Source organism: Apodemus sylvaticus, chromosome 13 (genome assembly GCF_947179515.1).
Source record: "Apodemus sylvaticus chromosome 13, mApoSyl1.1, whole genome shotgun sequence".
NCBI classification, from domain to species: Eukaryota; Metazoa; Chordata; class Mammalia; order Rodentia; family Muridae; genus Apodemus; species Apodemus sylvaticus.
Window position 1 is genome coordinate 19036708 of NC_067484.1, and position 18902 is coordinate 19055609.

General features: G+C 41.3%; 1 protein-coding gene across 2 annotated transcripts in view; it reads right to left on the minus strand.

The window, feature by feature from the left end:
• Positions 1-1052: 1052 nt before the first annotated feature.
• Positions 1053-18902, minus strand: part of Pstpip2 (proline-serine-threonine phosphatase interacting protein 2) — a 102104-nt gene continuing 84254 nt past the window's right edge. Inside the window, exons 7-15 of one of the 2 annotated variants that reach the window (XM_052155324.1) lie at positions 13621-13719; positions 12228-12273; positions 11757-11836; positions 10313-10411; positions 9387-9483; positions 8403-8484; positions 6649-6683; positions 4594-4654; positions 1053-2019 (exon numbers count right to left, since the gene is read on the minus strand). In XM_052155324.1, the coding sequence (XP_052011284.1) occupies positions 4605-4654; positions 6649-6683; positions 8403-8484; positions 9387-9483; positions 10313-10411; positions 11757-11836; positions 12228-12273; positions 13621-13719 (588 nt within the window). In that variant the 3' untranslated portion in view covers positions 1053-2019; positions 4594-4604. The remainder of the gene's footprint in view (positions 2020-4593; positions 4655-6648; positions 6684-8402; positions 8485-9386; positions 9484-10312; positions 10412-11756; positions 11837-12227; positions 12274-13620; positions 13720-18902) is intronic. The other variant, XM_052155325.1, reaches the window with a different exon arrangement.

Sequence of the window (18902 nt, forward strand, 5' to 3'; positions counted from 1 at the left end):
TTTATACTCATGAAACACGTTTACATCAGTTATGCTGATTGATAGAAAATATAAATCATTGAAGACCAACAATAAATAATATACTTTAAAACAAAATGTTCTATGTGCAATAGACAATTTCCTGAGATTATCCAGTTTGGGGAAGTCAATGGACCTTTGCAAACCTGAGTTTCTCAAAAGGATGCCCAGCTGGTGCAAATTTCCTGTCGTGCCACGACTGCCATGGCCAGGCACATCTGGTATTGAAAGGGGAACTAGATGAACTTTGGGTCGGGAAGGAGTTGAGTCTGCTTCCCCTATGCATCCAGGCCAGTCTCAGACCACAGCCTTCCCGTCTCAGCCTCCAGCATGCTGAGATCACAGGCAGGCACTCCCATGCCTGGGCTTCAATCTTATTTTTAATCAATTTGTCCAAAGTCCTGGGAAAGCTATTGCACAGAGGAGACAAATGTGATTGTCCTTTGCAGTGGCACAGACATTTACAACATACCAATAAGAAGCCTTGCTACAGACTTTGTCCTACTACAGTGTTCACTTTGTTGGGTGTAAAACGTCATACCCACAGTGTATGATCTCCCGGCCGTGATAATACCTCTTTAAATGTTCCAGAACACAGCAGAAGGAGACTTACTGTAAAGATTTGAGATTGAATATGGGCTTTAAAAATCCTAAATCCTTTTGAGGAATCATTAAAATGACATATTTCTTTTTAATCTAATTTTTTTTCAACTTTCCTGTCTCAAAATCAAATGGAATTGACCATCTACAGACTGTCACAACTTAGTCGGCAGAAGACCCCGTTATACGTTCCTAGATACAAGAGTGTACTTTACAATCTAGGGCCTCATAGATTAAAAACTCTCTCTGCTGTGGTTTATTCAGTACATTGCATTTTTTATAAAAATAATTCTGACACTTAAATTCCAGTCATTTCATTAGCTGAAAAAATGTTAGCCAAATATCCTTTTTAAATGTGTGTTTGTGAGAAGGGGTGGGGTGTGTGTGTGGTGTGTGTGTCTGTGTGTATGTCTGTATGTGTCTGTGTGTCTGTGTTTTTACATATATGGTGTGTGTGTCACTGTGTGTATGGTTGTGTGTCTGTGTGTGGTGTGTATGTATGTGTCTGTGTGGTGTGTGGTGTGTGTGTATGGTGTGTGTGTGTGTCTGTATGTTTCTGTCTGTGTATGTCTGTGTGTCTGTATGTGTGTCTGTGTGGTGTGTGGTGTGTATGGTGTGTGTGTGTATGTCTGTATGTCTGTCAGTCACTGCCATGCACATGTGTGGAGGCCAGAGGCCAACATGGAACAGATTGTTTCCCTCCACCTTTATGTGGGCTCCAGGAATGGAGCACAGGTCACCAGGCTTGCACAAGCATCTGAACTCCCCCATTCAGCCCGCAGGAGCATGGCAGCCACACCAAGGGCTGGAACAGTACTGTGCCAGAAGGTCGTGCTCTAGGTCTGGTTCTGTCTCTCGTTGGCTGACAGAATGATAAGGAAACTGATCTCACCCTGCTGGGTCTTGTTTCCCCACCTGTGAAGTGAGCAAGTCCAATCAGATGCTTCTAAGTCTTCCAGCTAGGCACAAAGGTAGCTTTAAACATTACACCACTGAGGGAGGGTGCCTGTTCCCATGGCCCTCCTTCCCACAGCCCAGGAAGCGTCTTTGGAACTGGCACCATCTTCCGCAGCCCTGCTCAAGCCAGCACTCAGGATCCAGAGAGGCTTTGCTTCACCGACAGGAAACAACCCTCATAACCCTAGTAACAAGCCAGGAAATAGTAATTCTTCCTTCTGGGGCAGTATGTAAACTCTCTGTAGGGGGGAAGGGGAAGGACTCTACAGAACTCTACTCTGCTAGGTTGAGTCAAATTTCTACTATAAATTTAAAATATCAAAAAAAATTTTTTTTCAACAAGGTTCACACCAAAGTCTTCATGATTGATGCAATTTTGTTATGGATTTTGCTGCTCTCATGGTCTCTCGTCATCGAAGCAGTAGCTGAGGAAAGCTTTCTTTTCTGAAAGAAAATAGCACAAGACATTCCATTTGAATAACCTATTCATACCAACTTAGGAGTTTGTTTGGTCAAGAAAAAAAAAAAAAACACTGAGCAGAGAGTCACAGTCACCACAGGATATCTTCATGTAATAACATGTATGATGATATTTTGATGCACATGTTTTTAATTCAAATATGATAATCTGTGTTTATTAAGCATGTTAGAATTAAAAATAGAAATAACACCTAAGGCCGGGCGATGGTGTCCCACGCCTTTAATCCCAGCACTTGGGAGGCAGAGGCAGGCAGATCTCTGAGTTCGAGGCCAGCCTGGTCTACAGAGTGAGTTCCAGTTCTCTACACAGAGAAACCCTGTCTCGGGGAGAAAAAAGAAAGAAAGAAAGAAAGAAAGAGAGAGAGAGAGAGAGAGAGAGAGAGAGAGAGAGAGAGAGAGAAGGAAAGAAAGAAAGATAGATAGATAGATCAACAACTACTGAACAAGTTACTAATACCTAATTCTCCTGTGAAATTTCAACCCCTAAGGTACCTTCAAACATATAAATAGTGTAATGCATTGCAGGACTGAATGCTACAACTAAACCAGGATCCTTTCTTTAAAATTCTCTGAAACTGAGGCTGGCGAGATGACCCAGTGGATTAGAGAACTTGTCACTACTGCTCCATAAGACCTAAAATCAGTTCTCAACACCCATCTCAGGCAGCTCCCTGTGGCCTGTAACTCCAGCTTCAGGAGATGCAACACTCTCCTGGACTCTGCAGGCAACTGCACACGTATAGAGAGAGAGAGAGAGAGTGAGGGAGAGGGAGGGATAGAGGGAGGGAGAGGGAGAGGGAAGAGGGGAGAGGGAGAGAGAGAGAGAGACTTTTAAAATTCTCTGAAATCCAGTCAATCATATAAACAAGCTGAGTCCCTATTCACTGACCTGGTGCAGACATCAAAATTACACAGTTTAAGAGAGACTGCTCATTAAATACGGAGGCATTAGCATCTCGAGTTCACACATCAGATTCCTGGAACCAGGGGAACTAGAGATCTATATCAAATGCTAGTTTTAAGCTTGCAACATATGTGCTTTATCTAGATATGAGCAGGAAACAAAGAAGTAAGATATACATTTTATATAAATACATAATGTAGAAATATATGTTTAATATATAAATATATAAATAATTTAGCTAATAAACTCTTGGGACTGCAGTGCTTGGCCCCACGGCTGTCATTTGCACTATGGGCCAAAGAGGAGACCTGCTGACGGGTGACTCACTTACCATGTCCCTGCTTGGCCTGAGAAAAACAGTCATATGAAGAAGACATTATGACAGGTTGTAAAGACTACTGTTTATATTTATACCTATCTAGAGAATGGAAAATTCTGTCTTCAGTTCCCACATCTTTTATAGCAAAGTTACTCACATCTTAAATACATTCATGAAGCAAGTTAAGGCCTTATGTTTCATACAAATTGATACCAGACAATTATTCTATTTAATTGAGACAACTTGGCTCCCATCCTGTGTGGCTAACAGGATAAGTCAGGAAGCAGGTGGTTTGAGGGCCTGAAGGGAGGTTTGCCATACTAATCTCCCAGGGCTTTCTGATGGGTAGAACACAAGATTTAACAAATTGCCAGAGATTGCTGCAAAAACCTGTTTTGTTTCATAACTGGTAGTAATGTCATCGACACCAGGAAGAGCCCAAGTGACACTTTTCCAGGTCTGCTATGACATGACTTCCTGCATCCACCCCTCTCCCTGTGACTCCCAGAAGGACACAAGATTAGAAAAAAAAATGCAAATAGCCCAACCCTTCAATATAGTGTTCACCAAAGAAGTAAGACTTGTCTCGTTATAGACAAATAAGAAACTCTAAGACAAACCAGAAATGACATTTCTCTTGAGGATAGACCCTCCCCGCTTTTCCTTCCATGCTGTAAGCCCTACAGAGTTGCATGCCAGACTTAGCCTGCCTGGGCCAGAATTACAATGTACCAGGAGTTTGCTCCAGTGTTGCTTTTGACTTCTGAGGCATTTGTCACATTGTGGCTGAGTGCCCAGAGACCAGCTTGTCACTGTGTGGTCACCTTTGCAGCTGTGACTGGCTAGCAACATTGAATCCTCCAAGAATCCTTGTGATTTACTACTTCAGATGACAACCTGTGACCTGGTACACACTCACCCCTCTGGTCCCCTTCTGGGTTTGGAGACTGATACCATTTACATAGTTTGCATGGACTTTTCCTCTTCAGGGAATAAGGAATACATCAAAAGATTGAGGATCGTGTGTGTGTGTGTGTGTGTGTGTGTGTGTGTGTGTGTGTGTGTGTGTGTGTTGCAATGCTGAAATGTAGCTGTATAAATCCTAAGCAAATTTAGAGAACTGTGCAATAACGGAGAAGGGGAAATGTCCTCTTCCCACAGGCTTCTAGTCAGCCTGCAGTTGTAGGCTCTCCAGGCAAGCCTGAAGGAAGCCTGACGCAAGACCTGGCCTCTTGGAGGTGCTCAGATCTGGAGGCTTCTGAAATGCAAACCACCGGGAGTACAACAGGATTCCAGGAAGATCAAAGACTCTTACCACCTCTGATGTCACTGATACAGCAAACTGTAATCTTCAACCAGAGAGTAATCAGGATCATCTGCGAAGGGAAGGGCACAGGGCAGAATTTAGCTAATCATTCTTCTTGCTAAAAGAGATGGCTCAGCAGATAAGAGCACTGACTGCTCTTCTGAAGGTCCTGAGTTCAAATCCCAGCACCCACATGGTGGCTCGCAACCATCAGTAATGAGATCTGATGCCTTCCTGTGGTGTATCTGGAGACAGCTACAGTATAATAATATACTTACATATAATAAATAAATAAATAAATAAATAAATAAATAAATAAATAAATCTTTAGGCCAGAGTAAGTGGGGCCAGAGCGAGAAGGAGAAAAAAAAAAAAAAAAAGACCTAAAGACCTTAGCCCAGTGGTTCTCAACCTACGGGTGGTCATCACCCCACAAGGGTCACATATCAGATATTTACATTACAATTCATAATAATAGCAACATTGCAGTTATGAAGTAGCAACAAAAATAATTTTATGGTTGAGAGGTCACCACAATATGAGGAACTATATTAAAGGGTCTCAGCATTAGGAAGGTTGAGAACCAGTGCTTTACCTCCTTTCAAACCAAAAGCATTCCACTTCAAGGCAACTGCTTTCTTTTTTTTTTGTTTGTTTGGGGTTTTTTTTGTTTTTTTGTTTTGTTTTGTTTTTGTTTTTGTTTTTTTTGGATTTGGTTTTTTCAAGACAGGGTTTCTCTGTATAGCTCTGGCTGTCCTGGAACTCACTCTGCAGACTAGGCTGGCCTCGAACTCAGAAATTCGCCTGCCTCTGCCTCCCAAGTGCTGAGATTACAGGCGTGTGCCACCACGCCCGGCTAACTGCTTTCTTATAATGATTAAATACATCAAAATACAATGTGTGGACACCAAAACTTATGCTTAGTAGTCATGACTACAAACCCGAGAACATTCCAGACATTACTATTAGGATTAGCATCCACAGTAATCATCAAAAAAAAAAAAAAAGAACAAAAATGAAGTTACATTAGTGACTGGTAATTATATGGCAACAGGAAATAAAACAACTTAAGTATCATTTAAATAAATTATCTCAAATAACCACTACTTTTTAATTTTTTGGTATTTATTTATCATGTGTATCTGTGTATATGTTCATGTGCTCAGCACACATACGGAAGTCAAAAGATAACTGTTGAGAGCCAGTTCTCTCCTGCCACCACGTGGGTGCTGGGCATTGAATGTAGCCTGCCAACCTTGAGGGCAAGTACCTTCACCCACTGAGCCATCTTGCCGGCCCAAAAGTTTTCAACAGCCATTAAGTTTTTACTGAGATACCAAACTGGCATAAATGAAACCTCCCTTCAATTCCCTTTGAACACAACTACTTAACCCATTTTTGCCTGAAATGATTCATTGTTGAATACCTGCTAGGCATGGAATACTATGCTAAGGGCTGGTGAGGATAAAAGACAAAATATGACCAGGGAATGCAACAGGACAAATACAGCTGCTATGTGTGGTTCTCTCAGAGGTACAGCAGAGGAAAAGGGCGATGAATGTGACCCACAAACAACTCCTTCTAGGCAATGTGCACCAGTATAATGAATTAAAGGCAGCACAATGAGACCCTGTCTCAAAAGGAAAAGTCGTATAGTAAGATTCAGATACAGATACAATCTCTTAAGAACTCAATCCTATCAGGCATGTCTAACCCGCCACCATGGGCCACATGCAGCTTGGGGTAGCTATGAATGTGGCCCAACACAAACTCAAAAACTTATGACAGAGCCAGGTCTCAGTGTCAACAAATCTGACATGCCTGGTTTGTTTTTTCCAAGACAGGGTTTCTCTGTGTAGCCCTGACTGTCCTAGAACTTGCTCTGTAGACCAGGATGGCCTTGAACTCACAGAGATCTTCCTGCCTCTGCCTCTTGATTGGTGGATTAAATGTGTGCCCAGCCATAGCCCAGCTCATGCCTGGTTGTTATTTTCATACTCTAGCTAGTCAATCTTAAAGAACACCCAACCTAAAAATGACAAGAGTCTCTTCCTGGTGGCATACCTGGTATACGCTTGGGAACTGGGAGAGGTCCTCTCCTGTAAGAGATGAAAATCAAAGTCTTTTAGGTGAGTTCTAATTATTTTTATAGCTCTCTACTTCATGCCACAAATATAGCATACTGTAATCAGCTGGCTCCTATCCTAGAGAGGCAAGAAGGCTCAGATGAGGCAAATGATTTGAAGCTCTGACCTGCAGAAACCCAAAGGGCAGACACATAGGACACACAGTAGTAAGGACTGCAGAACTGCTGGCAGGATTGTCATCTCAGTTGATGGAAGAAAATTTCCTGATCTCCCGAAATATCCAAATCTTTGTACACACAGTGAGAAACAGCTCTACCTCACAATGAGAGTTAAGCTAGCTAACTCCTGTTCACGATGTTGAATGGTCCTTTCTGCCAACAGCATGCTCTCTTCTCTGCCAATGGCTTTCTGCTTTTCCTAAAACTGGATGGAAAACTCTACAGATGAGATCCTAACTCTAGCCGCTACCCCCTACCCCACCACTGGCTTTGTATGAAATATTAGTTTCTTTCCCCTGCAGGCCCTTTATATTAGGAGCAACACATGTTCCATGCAGCAGATGCAGTGGAAGTGGCTTAGCTTTGCTGGCCACGGTGCCTCTGGTCTACCTCTATGCAGACTTAGTGGAAAACAGCCAGATAGAAAGCATGGTCCACTAGATCCAACAGCTTTCTGTATGAATACAGAATTTTGAATTTCATATCATTTTCACATCATTAAAGGACATCCATCTGATGTTTTCCAGTCATTTATAAATATTAGCCAGGGTTGGGAAGATGGGTCAGTGATTAAGAGTACTTCATACTTTTCCTGGAGACCCAAGTTCAGCTCCAAGTACCCACGTTCAGAAGCTCACAATAGCCTACAACTCCAGTTCAAGGGAATCTGATGCTCTCTTATAGCCTCTGTGGACACTCACATACAGCATACAATGACACAGACAGCCATGTATACACATAAATAAAAATAAATTTTAAAAAACCCATAAGCTACATGTAATGGCTCATTCAAGTGCTGGAGTAGAAAAATCTCTGTGAGTTTAAGGTCAGCCTAGGCTAGAGTGAAAACCTGCCTCAAATACACACACATGGACACACTTACACATACACACACATACACACATGCACATATACACATATACACATGCACACACATATATATACTCACATATACAAACACATACTCATACACATACACACACATACTCACACATATACACACATACATATATACATACATGTATACACATATATACATACATACACACATATACATATACCATACATACATGTATACACACATATAAATACATATACATATATACATGTACATACATACAAATACATGTACACACACATACATACAGAGGTGGGAGTGTGGAAATCCTTCTTAATCCATACGCTCTATGGAAAGAAGTAGATTAAATCTGACTTATGGGGACGGGGAATAGCTTGTTTATTAGTATTTTCTACCAGCTATAGGAAAGCACAGAATTCATAAATAAGCAATAATGGCCATGTTCAAGTACACTATAGTACCCCCAAAATCATAACTAATAAAAGCTATGCAACATTTGTTCTAAAAATGCTATTTCAAAAAAACTAAGCTTCCTTACTAGCTAAAATATACAAATTTTGTCAGTTAAAAATAAATGGCAATATCTTAGATCATAAATAGTATAGACATTTATTAAACTATTTTTTCTTCACATGTAAAGCAGCTAGTTATTACCTTGCTGGATTGGGTCCTGTAGTCTTTCCTGGTGGGGCAGCATTCCGCTGAGGAGAGTAGAAATTCTCATACATGATGGGCGCTACAATTTTTAAGACAAAAGATATCAGAAACACACAAAGGCAGGGCTGTTGTGCAGTTGGTAGAGCCCAGGATGCACAGAGCCCTGGCTTCATAACCCAGCACTACGGAAGACAGGCCGGGGTGCACGTGCCTGTCCCTGGGCCTGTCCATCAGAAGACGGCGGCAAAAAGATCTAGATTTCAAAGTCATCCTCAGCTACACATCAAAGTTAAGGCTAGCCTTGAATATGGGACCCTGTCTCGAAAGAAAGAAGCAAATAAAGAGAGACAGACAGACAGAGACAGAGAGACAGAGAGAAAGGAAGGAAGGAAGGAAGGAAGGAAGGAAGGAAGGAAGGAAGAAAGAAAGAAAGAAAGAAAGAAAGAAAGAAAGAAAGAAAGAAAGAAAGAAAGAAAGAAAGAAAGAAAGAAAGAGAAGGAAAGAAGGAAAGAAATGGGAGAGGAAGAGGGAGAAGGAGAGAAGGAAAATGGTAGGGAGATCTAAAATGGTACCCAAGAGCCCATGTGTGTAAGAGATTTTGTCCCCAGCTCACCAGCAATGGAAGGCAATATACCTTTAAGAAGTATAACCCAGTATAAACACACCAGGGGAGGTCATTAGAGGCATGCCCTGGTCTCTTCCTCTTTCACTTCCTGGCTGTAAAATGAACAATCTGCTCCTCCCCTCTACCATAGTAAGCTGCCTTGCTACAGCATCAAAAGTAATGGCACCAACCACTGGACTGGAGCCCCAAATTTTGGACTGGCCAAAATAAACCTTTCTCTCATAGGCTGATGAGAGATTATATGCAATATCTGTTACAGCAGCAGAAGCTGAGTTGTATGAAAGTTCCTGTGTCACAGGACAAGAAAGGCTAACACTGCTGTGTAACTGTCCCTCACACCATGCCTCCCGGGTCACCTGGGGGAGTCTGTCCAGTTTTCCGCTGGTTCACAAAATACTGGATGTCCTTCTCAATGCTGCAAGTTTCTAAACTCTTACGGACTTGTTCATACATCTGATAAAAACAAGATAAAGTGTTAAGCAGAAGTTTATTGTCGGCGCTTATGGTGCCACTCTATGAAAAAGGAACTTTGGTCAACAGCCGACTCTTCTGCAGCTTTTGTTTTGAGAATAAAAACATTCCCAAGACTTTTTTTTAAGTATCGTTGAAACTAAGAAACTCTATGCCAAGTCCCATGATTTAATTCCCATGACCAAGTCCCAATGCCACACACAAATGCAAACACAACTACTTATCCTGAGGATACATTCTTCCATTTGATTCTATAGTTTTTCTGGACATCTGACCTTTCTTCTAAAGTCAATGTCTCATACGAATGAGCGGGGCTGTTTCTTAGCAAAGGCTAAGATACCCTGATCTGATGTCTTTGCTAGCTGAGGACCCGGTTACTATGGCTGTGCACAGGTTAATTCTGGCTAAGCACCACGATGATTCTGAAGCAAGTCCTCATCCTGGAGCGGATGAAGCAGCCTGGGTGTGGCTGTCTGCTGATGCTTGCTACAGGGCTAAGTGATAGCATTCCACACTGGAGGTGTCTTTGGGATTTACATTTTCTGCCTTTCACACACCAACTGTGTTTGGGTTTTTTTAATCTTCTCTCTATCCCTAACTCTCAGTTTCTTTTTATTTATTTATTTTTTTAACTCTCAGCTTCTTAATTAGAGACACGGTGGTAAAAATGGACCAGGCGTCACACAGGCAATAGCAATGTTTAAGTCACTATCTCTCTGTACCTCAAATGAAAGCAGGAAGTGGGGAGAGGATGATTCCTTCTGCTCTGCTGATTCTAACATGAAGTGCACAGCATTCTGAGATGACTTACCTCATCATTTGTGACACATTGTTGTGACAGCTGATTCACATGTAACCACAATGCATTCCTGAAGAAGTTGATTCGTTCACATTCTTGAGCCTCGAACACCTACAGAAAAACAGTTACATGTACAGGCATATGTAAAGAAAACATCTACTTAGACTGGCTATGACTTAAACAAACTTAACCTATGTCAAGGGGTGGGGTTAAAGAGAAAGTAAAGCAGAAAAAACGTGTTTATTTAGTGTGGACAGAATAGTCCCATAGCATCTAACTGTGCAGATAAATCAAAAAAGATTCATCAACCAGATAGATAAATTTTTTAAAATCACCAAAGTTGCTTTGGGGGTATGGTTTGGTGGATTAGTACCTGGCATGCATGACCCCTATCACCAGCAACAAAGGAAAAAGAAATCAAAAAAGCCCACTGGACCTCACACCAAGGGTATCTCTGGAATCCACAAGAATGGAGAAAGCAGGGGGAAAGAAGTAATCTTTAGGCTGAGACAGGAAAAATTATGGCTGGGGCTGGGAACATATCTCAGTGATCAATTATGTACAGGTGTGAAGTCCTAAGTGTGATTTCCAGGACACACACACAGACATACACACACAGAGAATTACACACAGAGAGTCACACACAGAGACATACACATACAAAGAGACACAAACACAGACACACAGAGAGTCACACACAGAGACATACACACACACAGATATACACACAGAAACACACGCACACACAGACAGACATACACAGAGAGACACACAAAGACACACACACACATATATACACAGACATACACACACACAGGAGTCTAAGGTGGGGGGAGACAGACAAGCACAAGGACAGAAAGAGTTTGCTCTTGACCCAAAGGGGAGGAGATGTCAAGGGTGTAGAGAAGGGCCAGCGGGGCAGCATAAGACCTGGACAGGGCAGGGAGCAGCTCAGCTCCTGTTTCTACTTTAAGGAGTGGGCTGAGAATCCATACTTCCACCCTTGGATAGTGCTCATTCTGCTGGGACACTGTTAAAAAAATGGTTTCAGAAAGTTGAGAAACTTTCCAGCTCCCATCTTTTGTTTCCTCTTGAAAATTATGGAGGCCTGTGTATTCTCCTTAGAACCCAGCAAGTACAGGCAAGACTCTCAGGGTAATTACAGTGCTCAGGCCACCATTAGCTGACGCAGCTGTCTCATGCCTCCGCTAACCAAATATTAGACTAAACCTCTGGACTGAGCTGGACAGTGACATCAGGATGGGGAGGAGGAGAAAAGATGAAGATGAGAGAGAATTATTCCAGTCCCTTCAGTTCTTTACTTAAATACTCCATTTGTAACTCCCCTTCATGCTCAGTGACTGAACAAAACACAATGTGCTAAAATAAACAGATTTTCTGGTTCAAGAAGGAAGGTGTGCCCCATGTCAAGCTGCTTCCAGTCCCAGATGCCTACCTCGCAGGCCTTAATGTGCTCACTCTGCCAGTCTTCTCGAACCTTCTCCAGCATGTTGATGTGCAGCATGTACGCTTTGTCTGCAATGGAGGGGGGGGGGGGGAAGCTAGACTTAGGAACTTGACAGGCTTGTTACATTGTAGCTGTTCCTCTCCTGTGGAGGAAGCTAGACTTAGGAACTTGACAGGCTTGTTACATTGTAGTTGTTCCTTTCCAGTGGAGGAAGCTAGACTTAGGAACTTGACAGGCTTGTTACATTGTAGTTGTTCCTCTCCTGTGGAGGAAGCTAGACTTAGGAACTTGACAAGCTTGTTCCATTGTAGCTGTTCCTTTCCGGTGCCGAACTAGACAAGCTTGTTACACAGGCTTGTACACTTGTTCCTTTCTGGGCCTGTTAATCCTTCACATTCAGAGTAATGTAAACAGCCCCCAACCAACATTCCCCACCCATCAGGGCAGGTCCCCTCTCACCTGAATCCTCTACTGCAGTCTTTGAAGTGGCCAGTTTCACAAAAAGCTGTGAGGACCAAAACCAGGAAAAGATTAGGAAAGTTGGTCCCACTTCCACAAACACACACATGTAAAAGCAACAACAAAGGAGAGATAAGGTCTGGTCTACATTCTATATACTTTCCACTTAGAAGCAAATCTTTCATCTTTATTCTTTAGTCTCCTCATCAGAAAACAGATATCCTATGTCTTCCTAGAGACACATGTCTCCTGCCCTCAGTGGATAATACTATATTCAAATTAAATGTTATTAAATATATTTTTAAATTTTATTTTATTTGTGTGTGTGTGTGTGTGAGTGTGTAAGTGTTTCACTTATATGTATGTCTATGTACTAGGTTCTTGCCTGGCTCCTGCAGAGGCCAGAAGAGGGCATCATACACCCGGGGACTGAAATTATAGAAGGTTGTGTGTTGCCATGTTGGTTCTGGAAACGGAACTCAGATCCTCTGCAAGAGCAGTAAGATCTCTTAACTATTTAGCCATTACTACAGCCATATTTGTTTGTTTGTTTGTTTGTTTGTTTGTTTTGAGACAGGGTTTCTCTGTATAGCCGTGGCTGTCCTAGAACTCACTCTGTAGACCAGGCTGGCCTCGAACTCAGAAATCTGCTTGCCTCTGCCTCCCAAATGCTGGGATTACAGGCGTGTGCTACAGCCATATTATTAAATTTATTGTTTAATTTATTGATATTATTATTCCAGTTATATTATTAAATGTATAATTCCTGCCGGCAAGAGGCATGCTGTCAACAAAGAATAAAGGAGCTGAATTTTGAAGACACTTGAAAAAAAATCAGGACAGGAGAGATGGCTCAATAGTTAAGAGCACTGACTGTTCTTCCAGGGGTCCTGAGTTCAGTTCCCAGCAACTACATGGTGGCTCACAACCATCTGTAATGAGATCTGATGCCCTCTTCAGATGTGTCTAAAGACAGCTACAGTGTACTCATATAAATAAATAAATAAATAAATAAATCTTTAAAAAAATAAAAATAAAAAAAATCAAGCCTCCTATTCCAACCACTGTTTCCTAATAGTAAGTTTCTGGGGTACTTTCCCCAACCTCAAAATGTTAACTAGGGCATTTCTGGTTCTGAAGACTAGAGCCAAAGAGCTATTTCTCAGAGACTTGGAATATACGTATTTTTTTTTAAATAATTTAAGCTTTTTGGTTAGTTTTATTTTTGTTTTGTGGGATGGGTTTCACTGTACAGCTCAGTTTGGCACTAACCTCACGCCTTTCCTCCCTCGCCCTTCTGAGAACTAGAATGTCATGGATGCACATCCCTCCCCACCCTTTAAGCTGACGGAAGGAATCTCTGACTCTTCGGGTTGTAGGCTGTGCCGCATACCTTTTCTTGTTGCCGTTGGTTGGCCACATTGGCGCTGCGGTGGACAGCCTGCTCCGCCTCATCCTTGTCCCGGCACTTCTGCTCATAATTCTTCTTGGCCTTTGTGTAAACAGAGGATGGGAACAGGTGAGCAGGACATAAAGTATAAAAATCAACTGGCCCGGACCTCCAGGCCAGGTCCACGCCCACCAACCGAGCTCTGTTTGGCGCTGGAGTCTCTGATAGACATCAGACTCTCAGAGGAAAGGTTTCCGTTATCAGTGCTCTCTGAGCAGTCTCCCTGGTTCACACCTTTTCCAACCTATTCAAAGAGTGACCCCACGCCACCCCTAACCAAAGGAAATAGTACCTGCCATTGGCATGAAGCACGTGAGCTCTAAAGACGAAGAAATGGGATTTGAAATGTGTAATTTCTCTTTATTCTTGAAATAGTCATACAATTATACAGTACGATCATATCCAACCCTAACATCTAAGATGTGTAACCCACCATTTACGTAACTTCCATAATCCTTAGAGTCTAAGTGCTATCACAGTCACAGGAACCAACTCCCTCTCATTCTAAACAGGCATCAGTATCCTAAAGTCTCCAATCACAGCCAGTACAGTGGGAGACACACCAATGCTGTCATTCATTCACTTTAGTATATTCAAGTTTGTTTTGTTTTGTTTGTTTGGAGACAGGGTTTCTCTGTGTAACAGAGCTCTGGCTGTCCTGGACTCACCTTATAGTACAGGCTAGCCTCAAACTCACAGAGATCTGCTTGCCTCTGCCTCCCAAGTGCTGTGATTAAAGGCATGCACCACCACGCCTGGTCCCATGTTTATTTTTTCTTTTTAGGATTTATTTATTTATTGTGCACTGTCATTCTCTTCCGACATACCAGAAGAGGGCATCAGATCCCATGGTGGTGGTGGTGAGCCACCATGTGGTTGCTGGGAATTGAACTCAGGACCTCTGGAAGAGTAGCCAGTGCTCTTAACCACCGAGCCATCTTTCCAGACCCCCCCCTCCCATGTTTCTTTTTAAAGACTTCTGTTCTATAGAATTTAAAGTAGCCAACGGCCTATCTTATGCTGGTTTGAAAACCAGGATTATGGAATCACTTCATAAACTCTAATAAAGGTATGAATCAAACAACTGGCAAATAAATAAATATGACAATTAAACTTAACTAAGAATAAAGATGTCCTGTCTTGGCTGGAGACATGGCTCAGCCACTAGAGGTTAAGCTCCCAATCAAAAATTCAAGTCATTTCTTAGTTTACTTCCTCTGCAGTTGCTTGTGAAACAAAGATCAATTGCAAGAACTAGAGTGCAGAAGTTCAAATCCCAGCCTCCACATTATCTATGGGTATTTTTAAATAAATTACTTAGCGTCTCTGTGCCTTTGATTCCCTGCCTATGAAGGAAAGATTCTTATTCTATACATATAATATATATTTATTTTCAAAGGCATATGAAAAAAGATAAAATATAAACTGTACCTTTATAACTATTACACATTGGCATGTGAAATTAAACCCACAAAACCAATAAGATTCAATAGTCGATAATCCCCAAAGAGTGTTGGCTTTTGGGGAGAGATAGTCTGTGTCACAGTTACACACACTTCCCTACAGTTCTCATAGTTAAGTTTCTTTTGTTTTTGTTTTTGTTTTTGTTTTTGTTTTTTCAAGACAGGGTTTCTCTGTGTAGTCCTGGCTGTCCTGGAACTCACTCTATAGACTAGGCTGGCCTCAAACTCAGAAATCTGCCTGCCTCTGCCTCCCATCTAAGCCCTTGCTCTGGCTACATCTAAGCCCTTGGTTTTCTAAGGCGTGGTCTCACTACAAAGTTCAGGCTGCCTTTGAACGTGCTTGTGTAACCCAGGCTGGTCTCAAACTCATGACCCTACTGCCTCTGACTCCTGAGTAGCTGGGATTACACATACAGTTTTAGGTTTTGTTTGTTTTGTTTCTTGGTTGGTTAATGACTGGTTAGTTTTTATGAGACTGGTCTTTCTATATAGACCAGGCTGGCCTCAAACAGACAGAGGTCCTCCTGCCTCTTTAATCCTAACTCTTCAAGTGTTAGGATTAAACTCTTTAAGTGTTAGGATTAAAGGCCTGAGCCACTCTACCCAGTTTATGACACTTTCAATGGCCTTAAACATATACATATTTAACTCATTTTATATATGAATACAGCAACAAAATATACTATGCACTAAAATGTTTTTAAGCATATTGTGTATGTTATTTCTATACATAAAATTTAATTAGTTTCCCTTTCTTTTTTTTTTTTCATTCCATCACTTAGTAATATGTTGATATCTTAATGAAGGTTCTATTTCTGTGAAGAAATACCAGACCATAGCAACTCTTTATAAAGGAAAAAAAAAACAAAAAACAAATAAAGGAAGACATTTAAATGGGGCTGGATTACAGTTTCAGAGATTTAGTCCATTATCATCATGGCAGGAAGCATGGCAGTGTGCAGTTAGACATGATGCTGGAGGAGCTGAGAGTTCTACATCTTGATGTGTAGTTTGAGCATAGAAGAAATCAAAGCTCAACCCCACAGCGACATCCTTCATCCAACAAGGCCACGCCTACTTCAATAAGACCACACCTCCTTTTTTGTCTTTGAAGATACTCTTCATGAATATTTTTATTCGATATATTTTTTATTTACATTTCAAATGATTTCCCCTTTTCTGGCCCCCCACTCCCCGAAAGTCCCATAAGCCCTCTTCCCTCCCCCTGTTCTCCCATCCACCCATTCCCACTTCCCTGTTCTGGTTTTGCCCTATACTGCTACACTGAGTCTTTCCAGAACCAGGCCACTCTTCTGTTCTTCTTGTACATCATTTGATTTGTGGATTATTTTGGGGGTATTCCAATTTTCTAAGCTAATATCCACTTATTAGTGAATGCATACCATGATTCATCTTTTGAGACTGGGTTACCTCACTGGAAACCATCAAACTCAGGGCTGAAATCAATCAAGTAGAAACAAAGAGAACCATACAATGAATCAACAAATCCAGGAGCTGTTTCTTTGAGAAAATCAACAAGATAGATAAACCCTTAGCCAGACTGACCAAAGGGCAAAGAGAAAGTATCCAAATTAACAAAAGTAAAAATGAAAAGGGGGATATAACAACAGAAACTGAGGAAATTCAAAAAAATCATCAGATCCTACTACAAAAGCCTATACTCAACACAACTGGAGAATCTGGAGGAAATGGACAATTTCCTAGACAGATACCAAATACCAAAATTAAATCAGGACCAAATAGATCCCATAACCCCTAAAGAAATAGAAGGGGTCATAGAAAGTCTTCCAACCCTCCACATAAAACCAGACATACTAAAACTAATAGAAAAGAAACTTGGGAAAACCCTTGAGGGCATAGGCACAGGGGGAAAGTTCCTGAACAGAACACCAATAGCTTATGCTCTAAGATCAAGAATTGACAAATGGGATCTCATAAAATTACAAAGTTTCTGTAAGGCAAAGGACACTGTCAAAAGGACAAAACAGCAACCAACAAATTGGGAAAAGATCTTTACCAACCCTACATCCGATAGAGGGCTAATATCCAATATATACAAAGAACTCAAGAAGTTAAACCCCAGGGAACCAAATAACCCTATTAAAAATGGGGTACAGACCTAAACAAAGAATTTTCACCTGAAGAAATTCAGATGGCCGAGAAGCACCATAAGAAATGCTCAACATCATTAGCCATTAGGGAAATGCAAATCAAAACAACCCTGAGATTTCAACTCACACCAGTCACAATGGCTAAGGTTAAAAACTCAGGAGACAGCAGGTGTTGGCAAGGATGTGGAGAAAGAGGAACATTCCTTCACTGCTGGTGGGATTGTAAGATGGTCCAACCACTCTGGAAATCAGTCTGGCAGTTCCTAAGAAAACTGGACATGACACTTCCGGGGGACCCTGCTATACCTCTCCTGGGCATATACCCAGAGGATTTCCCAGCATGCAATAAGGACACATGCTTCACTATGTTCGTAGCAGCCTTATTTATAATAGTCAGAAGCTGGAAAGAACCCAGATATCCCTCAATGGAGGAATGGATACAGAAAATGTGGTATATATACACAATGGAGTACTATTCAGCAATTAAAAACAATGAATTCATGAATTTTTTAGGCAAATGGATGGAACTGGAAAATATTATCCTAAGCGAGGTAACGCAATCACAGAAGAATACACATGGAATGCAATCATTGATAAGTGGGTATTAATTAGCCCTGAAGCTCTGAATACTGAAGATACAATTAGCATATCAAATGATTCCCAGGAAGAAGGAAGAAGAGGGCCCTAATCCTGGAAAGGCTTGATCCAGCATTGTAGGGGAGTACCAGGACAGAGAAAAGGGAGGGGGAAAGACAGGAGAATGGATGGAGAGAAGAGGACTTTTGGGACATATGGGAGGGGGACTGGGAAAAGGGAAAGCTTTTAGAATGTAAACAAAGAATATAGAGAATAAATTTAAAAAAAGAATTTAATAACTAAAGAAGTTGAAGTTATAACCTGTAGCTATACCCCTACATATTTTAAGTTCATATATCACAACGTTCAATGAAAAAAAAAGAAGAAGAAGAAGAAAGTCTTCCAACCAAAAAAGGCACAGGACCAGATGATTTCAGTGCAGAATTCTATCAGACCTTCAAAGAAGACCTAACACCAATACTCTTCAAACTATTCCACAAAATAGAAATGGAAGGAACACTACCCAACTCCTTCTACGAAGCTATAATTACTCTGATACCAAAACCACACAAAGATCCAATAAAGAAAGAGAACTTCAGACCAATTTCCCTTATGAGCATCGATGCAAAAATACTCAATGAAATTCTTGCCAACCAAATCCAAAAACACATAAAAACGATCATCCACCATGATCAAGTAGGCTTTATCCCAGGGATGCAGGGATGGTTCAATATACAGAAATCTATCAATGCAATCCACTACATAAACAAACTGAAAGAAAAAAAACCACACGGTCATTTCATTGTATGCTGAAAAAACATTTGATAAAATTCAGCATCCTTTCATGCTTAAAGTCTTGGAAAGAACAAGAATTCAAGGTCCATACCTAAACATAGTAAAAGCAATATACAGCAAACCGGTAGCCAACAGCAAACTAAATGGAGAGAAACTTGAGGCAATCCCACTAAAATCAGGGACTAGACAGGGCTGCCCCCTCTCTCCTTATCTTTTCAATATTGTACTTGAGGTACTAGCTCAGGCAATTAGACAACAT